Source organism: Asparagus officinalis, chromosome 3 (assembly GCF_001876935.1).
Source record: "Asparagus officinalis chromosome 3, Aspof.V1, whole genome shotgun sequence".
Lineage (NCBI taxonomy): Eukaryota > Viridiplantae > Streptophyta > Magnoliopsida > Asparagales > Asparagaceae > Asparagus > Asparagus officinalis.
In genome coordinates this window covers 54,236,793-54,250,640 of record NC_033796.1, presented here as the reverse complement: position 1 = coordinate 54,250,640, position 13,848 = coordinate 54,236,793, and the positions used below count along the sequence as shown (strand labels likewise).

Sequence of the window (13,848 nt, the reverse complement as noted above, 5' to 3'; positions counted from 1 at the left end):
TTCGCTAAATGTACTGCTTTGTTGTTATATTCATGCAGGTATGAATCCATGGTGCATGCAACTAATCCAAGGAGTCGTGTTGTTATTGATGCTGATGACGGGAGGTTCAGGCGATTGTTCATTAGTTATCATGCCTGTATTGAAGGGTTCATTGCTGGGTGTAGGCCTCTATTGTTTTTGGATGGAACATTTATTAAAGATCGTTACAGAGGCATACTACTTAGCGCTACCGGGTATGACGGCAACCAGGGAATATTTCCCCTAGCTTATTGCGTATGCGACCAAGAGAATGAGGTTAACTGGAAATGGTTCTTACAAGGATTATGGACGTTACTGTATGATAGGGAAAATCCTTACAAATCTCCACATTGACTGGTAATGATTTCAGACGCCGACAAGGGTATCAGGGCAGCAGTCGAGGAATTCTTTCCAGATGCATTCCATTCAAGGTGTGTTCTGCATCTAGTCGAGAATTTCAAAAAGAAGATGAAGGATTTTGGGCACAAGGTAAATATCGCGACTACGTTGGGCGAGCTGTTACAATCTGCGGCTTATAAGTTCACAATATCTAAATGGAATAATGACATAAAAAAATTGGCAGCGATCGATCACAGGGCTTACGTCACTGTAATGGAATACTCCCCGGAGAGATGGGCAAACGCGCATTTTCCTGGTATAAGGTAAGATAGCCTGGTCCCAACGTTATTTTGTTACAGCACTGTTATAGTTGTTTAGGTTAGAGTTATCCTACAGTTTTCTGTTAAGGTTAGATTTTTATTGTTATGGTTGGAGTTATTCTGCTAGGGTTTTGCTGTTAAGTTTAGGATATTTGTTGTTAAGGTTAGGCCTTTAATGTTTAGTTTATGGTTTTATTGTTAATGTTAGTGTTTTGTTGTTAAGGTATGGCCATGTTACTTCAAACGTTGCTGAGTCCTTCAACAGCTGGATAAGAAAGGCACGATTGTTGCGAATCTTACCTTTGGTTGAGACCATACGGAAGCAAATAATGGAGCGCATGCATGAAAGGAGGCTATTGGGTCAGAAATGGTCTGGATACTTATGCCCGGAAGCGGAGATGGTGCTGAGTGATAACATTCAGCATGGTAGCTGCTTGGCGATTAAACATTCGACGGAAGATATTATGGAGGTCGAGTCCAATAAAACTTACCGCGTAGATTTGAAGAATCAGACTTGTTCTTGCAGGTCCTGGGACATCCTTCACATTCCCTGCAAACATGCGTGCGCTGCAATTTCATGGATGGGACGAGAAATTTATCAATATTGCGATTGGTACATGACTGTTGACGCATTCAGAGCAAGCTATGCACCGATCATCTATCCCATCCCAGATTACGAGAAGCGCTTTGTACTACCAGAAGATCGAGTGTTGAAGCCTCCTCTCACCAAAAAAAGACGTGGAAGACCATGCACTAGACGAATAAACAACAGGTCGCTGAACACCCGACCTGTTAAGTGCTCTCGATGCAACATGGAGGGTCACAATCGTGCAATCTGTAACGAGCCTATATAGTTTAGCGTTTTATTGTCATGTATATGAATTTGTTGTCAGGTATATCATTACAAGTGAGAAGGTTATGACTTGGCTGCTAAGGTTATTACTTGGTTTTCAATTTTATCACTTTAATGTTGAAGTTTTGACTTGGTTGTTAAGGGTATTACTTGGTTGTCAAGTTTATCACTTTAATGTAGAAGTTTTGACTTGGTTGATAGGTTTATCGATTGTATTTAAGTTTACTGTTATACACCTGTTATCCACCTGCTCTTTGCTGTCAATATCATCGATTGTTAAAATTGTCAAGTATATCGTTAAAATTGTTAGGTTTTATGGCTTGGCTGTTAAGGTTATTACTTGGTTTTCAATTTTATCACTTTAATGTTGAAGTTTTGGCTTGGTTGTTAAGGTTATTACTTGGTTGTCAAGTTTATCACCTTAATGTTGAAGTTTTGACTTGGTTGTTGATGTTATTATTTGGTTGTAAAGTTTATCACTTTAATATTGAAGTTTTTGATTGGTTGATATGTTTATCGATTGAAAGTTAAGTTTACTGTTATACACCTGTTATCCACATGCTCTTTGTTGTCAGTTTTATTTGTTTGTTGTTTAGGTTACTATTATCCACTTGCAATTGGCTATCAAGGTTACCGATATATTTTTGATCTGACTGCATTCAATGCATTTCATAGTTCCCAAGGCAGTAGAGTAATATCACCATCCCTCGGATTGTTCCAATACAGAACCGAACTATATAACATTTCTCCTCACCTTTACATCTTCTTTATCTTCCCATCACCGCCATTCTATTTGTCCTCGCTATTTTCTCGATCATCCTAAGCTCTCCCCTCTCCAATCTCATAAACCAGAAGATCACGGCTAGCCCTCACGCTTATGAAGACTTCTTCAATATTTCTGGGTTCTGACCATATAATAGCATCAACCTTTTTTGAATATTATTACCTTTATATATTCCCCATTGTCATTATCTTGAAGTTCCATCGGATGAGCTTGAATAGCAATGGCTTTCTCCAAAGAGCTTTCCGTTTTCTTAACAGGCTGCTGGAAAGCTCTTCGTTGGAAGCCATTTATATTCAAGCACAGTTTATGGAACTTAGAGAATTGACAATGGGGAATAGATAAGGTTATTAGCATTCAAATGGTTGATGCTATCATACAGTCAGAATCCAAGAAATCTTATACTCGAACGAGCCTATATAGTTTAGTGTTTTATTGTCATGCACATGGATTTATTGTCAAGTATATCATTACAAATGTTACGGTTATGGTTTTGATGTTAAGGTTATTATTTGGTTGCTAGGTTTATCGATTGAATGTTATGTTTACTGTTAGGTCTCTTACTGTTATTCACTTGCGCTTGGTTGTCACGGTCAGTGAAGGATATTCTCTGCTACTGCATTCAATGTTTCTCCTAGTTCCCAAGGAGGAGAGTTAATTTAACCTGGGCTCCTATCCTTCGCCTGTTCAACTACAGGATAGCGCAGACATCCTTTCGGCGCATTCTTGCGTCGATCTCCCCTACCATATATTCTCTGTTGACCCTCTATATTTAATCTGAAAAAAACTACCCTCTCCCCAAAACCTACAAGTTCTCCTTTCTCTGTTGCTAAGGTTAGCGCTCTGTTTCCAAGCTTATGGGATGGATGCTAAGGTTAGCACCTTGTTGTTGCGTTTAGCTCTGTTGTTAGGCTTATTTATTGGTTGTTAAGATTGTAGCAGACCTCATTGTTATTTTTTCTATGTTAAGATCACGGCGTGGCTGTTAAGCTTATTTTTTCATTGACTTGGTTGTAAGCAAGATTGTAAAGAAAGACGTGGTATGATACATGGTTGTATTGTTGAGCGGATTGTTTTGTTGTAAAGATCATTGATTGGCTGTCAAGGTTATGTACTGATTGTCAAGCTTATGTATTGGTTGTTAAGTTTAACGCCCTGTTGTTAAGGTTAGCGCTCTGTTGCTAAGCTTATGTATTGGTTGTTAAGGTTAGATCTCTGTTGTTAAACTTATGGATTGGTGGCTAACATTAGCACATTGTTGTAACGCTTAGCACCTTGTTGTAACATTAGCACCTTGTTGCTCCTCGCATGGAACTTTGATTGGGTCGAATACGCTGCGTAATTGGTTCTCATTGAAGCCAGCTTTAATGTAGTTGAAGGCTTTGACGATTTTGAGCACATGTTCCCAATGTCCAGATCTCTCCTTCAAGGAGTCGTAATGCCTGGCAATATCATTTTCGACATCAAACTCCAGCAGATGCCAATGATCGCCCTGGACAATGGGAACTAAGAGGTTAGTACACCCTTCATCGACCAAGCGTTTGATGTAGATATCATGCAGTTCTTGGTAATCTGGATTCGGCACATGTATCTGGTGCTACAATAAAGAATTAACCCGATCAGATTCCTTTTAACATAGATTATGTGCTGATAGGTAGGAGTACGCCACACCAGACATAAACTTACACTAAACCAAACAGGGACCACCCCAAATTTTATACTAGACGACGATATCTTATTTTCACGAACTAAATCAAGCAGCGTATCAACAATCTATCATAAGTTGGCAACAAGTAATTAATAATAATATTGTTAAATATGCTAATGAATAAATACCAATCGAAAATCTTACTACATCATCCAGTCGCCCACCGTGTAATATATTGAGGATCTCAAACCGGCTAATAGACCCTGTTGATCCGTCGTACGCTTTAATAAAACTACAAACAGGGACAAAACAAAAATTATAGTTAGCAACTAACAGTTAGCAGCAAGAACAAATCAATAACTATAACGAAAAACACTTAACCTAAACAACAAATCAATAATCATAACAAAGAACCCGTAACCATAACATCAAACCAGTAACCTTAACATCAAACCCGTATCCTTAACAACTATCACGCAACCTTAACAACAATTCAATAGCTATAACGAAAAACCCTTAACCTAAACAACAAATCAATAACCATAACAAAAACCCCGTAACCATAACAACAAACACGTAACCTTAACATCATACATGTTTCCTTAACAACTACCATAAGCCTTAAGCACCCGTGAACATAACATCAAACCCGAATCCTTAACAACTACCACGCAAAAATAATAGTTAGCAACTAACAATTAGCAGCAAGAACAAATCAAAAACTATAACGAAAAACCCTTAACCTAAACAACAAATCAATAACCATAACAAAAAAACCCGTAACCATAACAAGAAAACCAGTAACCTTAACATCAAACCCGTATCCTTAACAACTATCACGCAACCTTAACAACAATTCAATAGCTATAACGAAAAACCCTTAACCTAAACAACAAATCAATAACCATAACAAAAAACCCGTAACCATAACAACAAACACGTAACCTTAACATCAAACACGTATCCTTAACAACTACTAAATACTTGAGATGTGAGGTAAATACTTACTTGTTACATCTACAAATGCAAAAATGGTTAAGAGCTTTTTGCTCCTCTTCCGTCAGTAGCGCGGCAACGTCTGCTGACACCTTATAGTTATGTACAAATGTGTCCTTGTCGCCCAAAAACTTGATGATGAAGCCATCTGGAAAGGGAATCCCCTCGTTCAGCTTATCTCTGTACATTTCTTCTTCTGAACTCATAGGGGAACTCATGTGTTTTTCCCAGATAGAGTGGGGGTCACTTTGTAGCCGAGCAGGAGCCAACTCTGCATTGTTTTCCTGCACCTGCGCTTCCTCCTCCCCACCCACTTCTATTATAGCCTTGTCCCCTATGTTGTCTTTTTCTTTCTTCTTCTTCCCTTCAGTGTAAGGGGTGACTACCCACTTGGAAGGCTTCACCGATCTTTTGCATCTCTTCCGTTTAGGGGGTGCAGCAGCGGCCACCTTCCCGCGTGCCCCCGTTGCACCCCTCTTTCTCTTATTCAAAGCCCTTAAAAACACAATAGGAGCATCTTCGTCATCAGTTGATGTCTCTATTGCTGGTGGAGGGGCATTCTCTGATTGCTTCGTCATCAGTTGATGTCTCTTCTGCTGGTGGAGGGGCATTCTCTGATTGCTTTATTTCCATCCCAGTGTCCTCCCGCAGAGTGTCTGATTCCAAACAACCCATTCGAAGTATAAATATTAAGAAAACATAGCCCCTTCTATCTAAACTTAACAATTTCATAGTAAACCTAACAACTGATGCCTAAACACATGGTGAAAAAGTTGCTAACCTATACAAGTTTGCGTCTCCCCATCACCTGCAGAAGGGACTTCAACCGCCGGCGTTATTTCCCTTCCAGTGCCCTCGCGTTGAGTGCCTGTTTCTGATAATATTCAGAGTATAAACAATAAAAAGCTTAACAACCAATACGTAGACATAACAACCAATCTCTAACATATAGTACAAAAGCAAGCTAACCTGTACAAGTTAGTAGCTCCTTCGCTGGGGGGGACACCTTCTCTCCCTCGTTTATTTCTGCCTCAAGAGCCTTGTCAACAGCAGATGCCTCTGGTGGAGGTAATTCTCCTGGCGGAGCATCTTCACTCTCCTTGTGAATATCAGAAAACAATGGTTGTGGAGAGGCCCTCCCTGTTGGAGGGGCCTCACTCTCCTTATTAGCTTCATCAAATAATAATGATTTATTAACATCCCCCTCGTACTGTACATCAATACCACCCACGGTGCCTGGAGTGTCTGATTCAAAAAATAAACACAAATGAGCTTAGGTACTTCATTGTCAAAAAAAACATAGCATCAGTTAGATAACCTTAAAACTAACCAAGATACTTAACAATCAATCTCCAACCTTGGCAATAAATCCCTGACCTTAACATTAGATCCGTAAAGTTAACAATACATTCTTAACCTTAACAATAAATCCCTAACCTTAACATTAGATCCGTAAAGTTAACAATACATTCTTAACCTTAACAATAAATCCCTAACCTTAACAATAAATCCCTAACCTTAACATTAGATCCGTAAAGTTAACAATACATTCTTAACCTTAACAATAAATCCATATACTTATCAATCAATCTTTAAACATAACACGCAAACGTAATTGCAAGCCACATCTAACATGTACAAGTTTGCGGCTCCATCAATGGGCTGGAAACCAATCCTGTAGGGCTCTTATCCTTGTATACAGAGAGGGTTCCGGATCGTGCTTCTCTTAGTTCCTCTCTCAGTCTTCTATTTTGAGCAGACAGCTTAGCCACCTTCACAGAAAGAGCACTTATCTTTACACGGTCTGCAGCAATCATACCCTTGAATTTATTCTCGTTCTCGCGACGTAATGCTTCGTTCATTGCCGCGATGCTCTTCCAGTAGATAACTTGCTGAGGCCAATCCATTTGCTCAACTGCATCATTTGGCTGCTCGGCGTCTTCATCAATATCCTGTGGCATCACATATGCAACGGACAGGTAGAGTACTATTAAAAGGATTAATTAATTCAAAAACAAATAAAATCCACGATTGCTAAGTTCTTACAAGTGCATCAATTGGGATGTCGTCATCTTCTTCTCTCCTCTTCTTCTTGTGAAGAAGGTCTATTGGGCCACGAGCCCTGCCGGCGTCTACTGCAGCCGGACCCTTAATCCTCCTCTTCTCTCTCTCTCTCCTCTTCTCTTTCTCTATCCCCTGCTCCTTCCCCCAAAAACCTCCCTCGATTCTTTGAAGTTGTCCATGTTGCTGTGGAAGCTTTATCGTAGCTTTGCTTGCTTTCGCAACAACAGTGGCCAATCTCAAAGAACCAGCAACGTGCCCAAGTCTCACCCAATTTGTCAGGGGAGGCCTCACCGTACAACCAAGTGCTGGCTTCTTGATGCCGGTGAGTTCATAATACCACAACTGCACATTAGAGATATAAAAACTTAACAAACACCTTCATCCGTAACAATTAATAAAGTAACCCTAACAATAAAAACGTAACCTTAACAACCAAACCGTAATATTAACAACCAAACCGTAACCTTGACAACGAAACTGTAACATTAACAACTAAACCCTAACCTTCACAATCAGTAAAAAACATGATTACTTACACAAACTAGAGGGGTACACCCTTGCAGATATAATGTCGTCTTCCCTGGCTCAGGACCCTTCGGTGCCCTCTCTATCGCGTCAGATGTCTCACTGAATATATAGGTCCCCCAAGCAGTGTTATTGACCTGTTCGATGCTGTCGACGTACTTGAATAAATGCCTAGGAACGCCAGAAACACTGCTTGGACACCAAATCATGCTCGGCTGATAGAGGATCTGTAGCAGGACAAAGTCCTTCACATCTCGGCGATCAGAAGATAGTACCAGCTTCAAGAGCAGGTCCTCCACATTGCATCTGGTGGGGCCTCCTTTGGGGGGAGCTATACTGCTGGAACCCCCCACCTCTGGTTTGTCAAAAAACCTGAACCAAATCCTACTTTTCTTGTCCCGATTGTGGTCAACATGAAGCCCCTCATTGGAGAACCATGTATGCTCCATTACCCACTCAAGGTTGAATGAGCATGCGATCTCTTCTCCATCATTCCTATTGGTGAAGACGAATTTTTTGCTCTTCTTGTCCCACTGACTCAAAATGTGCTCAAAGGTGGGAAGATCGACGCCAGGTGGGCCAAATTGGACGTAGTGTCTGAATACACTATCTTCGTAGGCCGCAAAATGCCTTGGCCCCATACGCGTCACCAAATTCTGCATGAAGTCGTGATAGGCACCGAAGCTGGCGGTGGGCCGCAACGTAATAGCTGGCTTTGCCCTTTTTCTACAAAACAAAAACACAAGACGAGAGCATTTTTGAGTATAATCAGTAAACATAACAACTATGCTGTAAACTTTGCGGGTAAACCAACAACCTTAACAGCAACCACATAACCTTAACAACAAAAACCTAACCTTAACAACCAAAGCCTAACCTCAACAACTAAACAACAACCTCAACAATAAAGGCAGTAACCAACAATCTTAAAAACAACCCCACAACCTTATCAACCAAAACCTAACCTTAACAACCAAAGCCTAACCTCAACAACCAAACACAACCTCAACAATAAAAGCATAGACCTTGCATGTTAACAGTAACCTCAACAGCTAACAGACACCGTAATTTTGGACCTTCCCACCAGACTAAGAGCATTATCAATCAAACCGTAACCTTAACAACATAAAACTTGCGGTAAAAATTACCTTTTGGGTGCTGCCACGTGCTTCTCTTCTTCTCCTCTCTGTAGACCAAGGAGCGCTCTAGTGGCATCGTTGGACGCGCCGGTGGTGCCGGTGCTGCCCTCTAGACCTTCGCGTGGGCCCACACTTAAATTTTGAGGCGGGCTTCTGGGATGAGAATGGCTGGTTGCGATGTCCTCTAGAACATCACCAATCGTAGCTCGAGCTTCAGATTCAGTCCGCACTGCAGTTGTATGGGCTCTATCTGAGATTTCGCACCACTAGGCGTCATCGCTTTCGTTGTGGTCGGCATTGAGGTTGGCTTTGGGGGTTGAATCGTCGCCCATTTTGATCCCTTTGCTTTGATTCGGTTTGCGTTGGGGTCGGTTGATTTAGGGCTAGGGTTTTGAATTGGGTTTCTGGAGTCGGTTTGCTTGCAGAAGAGAGAGATGACAGGGTACGGACGAGGAGGTAACTCATAACGGGGAATTTTAAACGTAAGGGTATTTTTAGACCTAACAATTAATAGAAAATCAAGGAGCTTTCGAAAATATGTAACATTGAGCTAACAAGATACTGCAGTGTGTTTGGATCGGAGATGAACTAGGGTTCTTTGAGCATTAACATTATGGGAGTATGCAGTACCATTATTGTTTTGGGACTTGGTCAGATCTTTCTTTCTACAAAAGATTGATTTTGATTAAAGAGATTATGTTTGGTCTATGTAGAGATTATGGGCTGGAAGCAATTTTTCCTATTTTAAATGAGAATGTTTATACTATGATAGGACAACATGAGTAAGTTGTCATAGTAGAAATGATTGTTATGATGTAAATTCAATTTGACGACAAAAATGAAGAATATTGCTTTGTTGGAAATATTGAGAAAAACTCAATTCTCTGCTCTTATTTTCGTTTTATTAGTAATGACTATTGGGTACATTTTAAGAATAATAATGTAATCATAAAAATCACTCATTGCAACTAAATGTAATGGAAAACATGCAAAAAGACCAAGGAATTCAAACCACCTAAATGAGATGAATATTTAAAAAAACAATATTATAATATTAAAATTTCTAATAAATATTGTATATGCTTAATTAAAAAACATTAGTATATAATAATAATATTATTATTATTATAGTAAAAATATTATTTCACCTAAATGAGATGAATATTTAAAAAAACAATATTATAATATTAAAATTTCTAATAAATATTGTATATATTTAATTAAAAAACATTAGTATATAATAATAATATTATTATTATTATAGTAAAAATATTATTTGTGGTGACGGTGTATTCGTCGTTATCAAAGAGAATACAGAAATAATCAGCTTGAGATATCGAGTGGCGGAAAGGCTTAAAATACCAATGCAATCTCTTTCACTGAAGTTCATATGCGAAAGGGAAAAGAAATTCAGTATTTCAATTGACAATGACGACGACTTAAATTTGATGTTCGAGTATTGTCGGCGTAATGGATTTACAGACGCGAATTTGTATGCCACCTCCGCTGCGGAATCCTCAACTTCGCAGAACACGCAGACTACGCCGGAAACTGCGTAGGAATTACACTCCAGATTTCCTTTTGAGTTCACTGATAGGTTTTGCCATTAGTTGTTAACCTCATGCATTGGTTGCTTTGGTAATGTGTTGGCTGTCAAGGTTATGTTAAGCACTGGTTGTTAAAGTTATTTGTTGGCTGTTACGTATACTAGTTGGTTGCTAAGTTATGGTGTTTGATGTTAAGTATATGCGTTTGTTGTTAAGGTCACGAGTCTGCCCTTAAGTATAAGGGTTAGTTGTTAAGGATATGTGTAGGTTGTTACGTTTATGAGTTCGTTGTTAAGGTTATCAGTTCGTTGCTAAGGCTATGTATTTTGATTTATACTTCAGGACAATACCGACAGAAAATTCGCGGTGCGCAGATACCCCGTTCACCCAAACCTGTAATGATGAGCGTATTCCTAATGACAACCCCACCGGCGACTCGATCATGCTGCTGGAAGACATGCTTAATCACCAAACAAAGATCCCAACTGAGTGGCACACCTCCATACGTGAAGTTGGTCAGAAATTTGATAGTGCTGCTGAAGTTAGATTAGCACTTCAATACTATTCAATTGCTAAACGGTTCGAGTATGATTTTTACCACAATGAACAAAGACGCATAAGAGTCTATTGCCGATTCAAACACACACATGGTTGCCCTTGGATGTTGTTTGCTTCCCCGCTCAGAAATTCGTCTATCATGTCCATAAAGAATTTCGAGTCTACCCACACCTGCGGTCAACATGGAGCAAATGCTGGCAACTCAAGGGCATCAAGGAAGTTCATTGCTAGCCAAATACAAGCTGTTTTGAAGGTTAGGCCAGATCTTCGTGCGGTCGATATCAAGAACGACATGCTCTCTAATTTTGGCATCAAGATTAACTACAGTAAAGCGTGGTGGAGCAAGGAGACAGCTCAACAGGACCTGTTCGGTGACGATGATGAGGCTTACGATTCACTGAGATGGTCCTTATCTTTTTTATTCTTCTGAAATCACTCTTACCTTTTGGTTGCTAACTATACGTAGTAGTTGTTAAAGTTGGCGGTTCGACGTTAAGTGTACGTGTTGGTTGCTAACTATACGTATTAGTTGTTAAAGTTATTGGTTCGTCGTTAAGTATACGTGTTGGTCGTGAAGTTTGAAGATCATTTGTTATGGTTATGAATCCTTCGCTAAATGTACTGCTTTGTTGTTATATTCATGCAGGTATGAATCCATGGTGCATGCAACTAATCCAGGGAGTCGTGTTGTTATTGATGCTGATGACGGGAGGTTCAGGCGACTGTTCATTAGTTATAATGCCTGTATTGAAGGGTTCATTGCTGGGTGTAGGCCTCTATTGTTTTTGGATGGAACATTTATTAAAGATCGTTACAGAGGCATACTACTTAGCGCTACTGGGTATGACGGCAACCAGGGAATATTTCCCCTAGCTTATTGCGTATGCGACCAAGAGAATGAGGTTAACTGGAAATGGTTCTTACAAGGATTATGGACGTTACTGTATGATAGGGAAAATCCTTACCAACCTCCACATCGACTGGTAATGATTTCAGACGCCGACAAGGGTATCAGGGCAGCAGTCGAGGAATTCTTTCCAGATGCATTCCATTCAAGGTGTGTTCTGCATCTAGTCGAGAATTTCAAAAAAAAGATGAAGGATTTTGGGCACAAGGCAAATATCGCGACTACGTTGGGCGAGCTGTTACAATCTGCGGCTTATAAGTTCACAATATCTGAATGGGATAATGACATGAAAGAATTGGCAGCGATCGATCACAGGGCTTATGTCACTGTAATGGAATACTCCCCGGAGAGATGGGCAAACGCGCATTTTCCTGGTATAAGGTAAGATAGCTTGGTCCCGACGTTATTTTGTTACAGCACTGTTATAGTTGTTAAGGTTAGAGTTATCCTACAGTTTTCTGTTAAGGTTAGATTTTTATTGTTATGGTTAGAGTTATTCTGCTAGGGTTTTGCTGTTAAGTTTAGGATATTTGTTGTTAAGGTTAGGCCTTTAATGTTTAGTTTAAGGAATTATTGTTATTGTTAGTGCTTTGTTGTTAAGGTATGGCCATGTTACTTCAAACGTTGCTGAGTCCTTCAACAGCTGGATAAGAAAGGCACGATTGTTGCGAATCTTACCTTTGGTTGAGACCATACGGAAGCAAATAATGGAGCGCATGCATGAAAGGAGGCTATTGGGTCAGAAATGGTCTGGATACCTATGCCCGGAAGCGGAGTTGGTGCTGAGTGATAACATTCAGCATGGTAGCTGCTTGGCGATTAAACATTCGACGGAAGATATTGTGGAGGTCGAGTCCAATAAAACTTGCCGCGTAGATTTGAAGAATCGGACTTGTTCTTGCAGGTCCTGGGACATCACCCGCATTCCCTGCAAACATGCGTGCGCTGCAATTACATGGATGGGACGAGAAATTTATCAATATTGCGATTGGTACATGACTGTTGTTGCGTTCAGAGCAAGCTATGCACCGATCATCTATCCCATCCCAGATTACGAGAAGCGCTTTGTACCGCCAGAAGAGCGAGTGTTGAAGCCTCCTCTCACCAAAAAAAGACGTGGCAGACCATGCACTAGACGAATAAACAACAGGTCGCTGAACACCCGACCGGTTAAGTGCTCTCGATGCAACATGGAGGGTCACAATCGTGCAAGCTGTAACGAGCCTATATAGTTTAGCGTTTTATTGTCATGTATATGGATTTGTTGTCCTGTATATCACTACAAGTGAGAAGGTCATAGCTTGGTTGTTAAGGTGATAAACTTGGTTGTCAAGTTTATCACTTTAATGTTGACGTTTTGACTTGGTAGTTAAGGTTATTACTTGGTTGTCAAGTTTATCACTTTAATGTTGAAGTTTTGATTTGGTTGTTAAGGTTATTTTTTTGGTTGTCAAATTTATCACTTTAATGTTCAAGTTTTTGATTAATTGTTATGTTTTTTTGGTTGTTAAGTTTTTGATTAATTGTTATGTTTATTGATTAATTGTTAGCGCCCTCTTGTGGAGAGGTCCCTTGCTGTTATTCAGCAGCGTTTGGTTGTCACGGTCACCGGCGTATATTCTCTGCTACTGCATTCAATGTTCCTCCTAGTTCCCAAGGAGGTGAGTTAATATAACCTGAACACCTACCTATCCCCACATTCCACGCGGCAACACCACCATCCCTTCGCCTGTCAGCTACAGGATAGCTAACCTTAACAACCAATACAACAGATAGCTAACCTTAACAACAGGGAGCTAACGTTAGCAACCATTCCATAGTTTTGACAACAGATAGCTAACATTAACAACCAATTCATAAGCTTGACAATTAACAGCTTACCTTAACAACAGATAGCTAACCCTATTGTTAAGGAATCCATAAGCTTGACAACCAATCCACGATCTAAACAACAAAACCATAAGCTTATCAATTCACCCCCTGATCTTCTCAACCAATAAGCTATACAGTAGAGCTAAACGTTACAACAAGGAGCTACAGATAGCTACGATTCCACAAGTTCAACAACAGATAGCTAACCTTAGTAACCAATACATAAAAATTGACAACAGAGCGCTAACTTTAACAATAAATCAACAAGCCTGACAACAAAG

The 13,848-nt window shown here is 40.0% G+C and overlaps 2 protein-coding genes across 2 annotated transcripts; both read left to right on the top strand.

The window, feature by feature from the left end:
• LOC109835140 lies at nucleotides 379–2,969 on the top strand. The gene is made up of 4 exons (XM_020403129.1): nucleotides 379–680; nucleotides 901–1,514; nucleotides 2,127–2,221; nucleotides 2,835–2,969. Exons 1-4 carry the CDS (start codon nucleotides 379–381, stop codon nucleotides 2,967–2,969), a joined length of 1,146 nt encoding a protein of 381 aa, XP_020258718.1.
• On the top strand, nucleotides 10,928–13,515 carry LOC109835139. Its single transcript, XM_020403128.1, has 5 exons — nucleotides 10,928–11,193; nucleotides 11,435–12,076; nucleotides 12,297–12,762; nucleotides 13,246–13,356; nucleotides 13,468–13,515. The coding sequence occupies exons 1-5, from the start codon at nucleotides 10,928–10,930 to the stop codon at nucleotides 13,513–13,515; spliced, it is 1,533 nt and encodes a 510-aa protein (XP_020258717.1).

What these genes read in the sequence shown, in the direction of transcription:
- LOC109835140 (XM_020403129.1), top strand. Translation starts at nt 379, where the DNA reads ATGATTTCAGACGCCGACAAGGGTATCAGGGCAGCAGTCGAGGAATTC. An exon ending in GCGCATTTTCCTGGTATAAG is followed by an intron (nt 681 to 900) that starts GTAAGATAGCCT and finishes TTTGTTGTTAAG; the next exon opens with GTATGGCCATGTTACTTCAA. An exon ending in ATAGTTCCCAAGGCAGTAGA is followed by an intron (nt 2,222 to 2,834) that starts GTAATATCACCA and finishes TTTGGTTGCTAG; the next exon opens with GTTTATCGATTGAATGTTAT.
- LOC109835139 (XM_020403128.1), top strand. Translation starts at nt 10,928, where the DNA reads ATGTCCATAAAGAATTTCGAGTCTACCCACACCTGCGGTCAACATGGA. An exon ending in GCTTACGATTCACTGAGATG is followed by an intron (nt 11,194 to 11,434) that starts GTCCTTATCTTT and finishes ATATTCATGCAG; the next exon opens with GTATGAATCCATGGTGCATG. An exon ending in GCGCATTTTCCTGGTATAAG is followed by an intron (nt 12,077 to 12,296) that starts GTAAGATAGCTT and finishes TTTGTTGTTAAG; the next exon opens with GTATGGCCATGTTACTTCAA.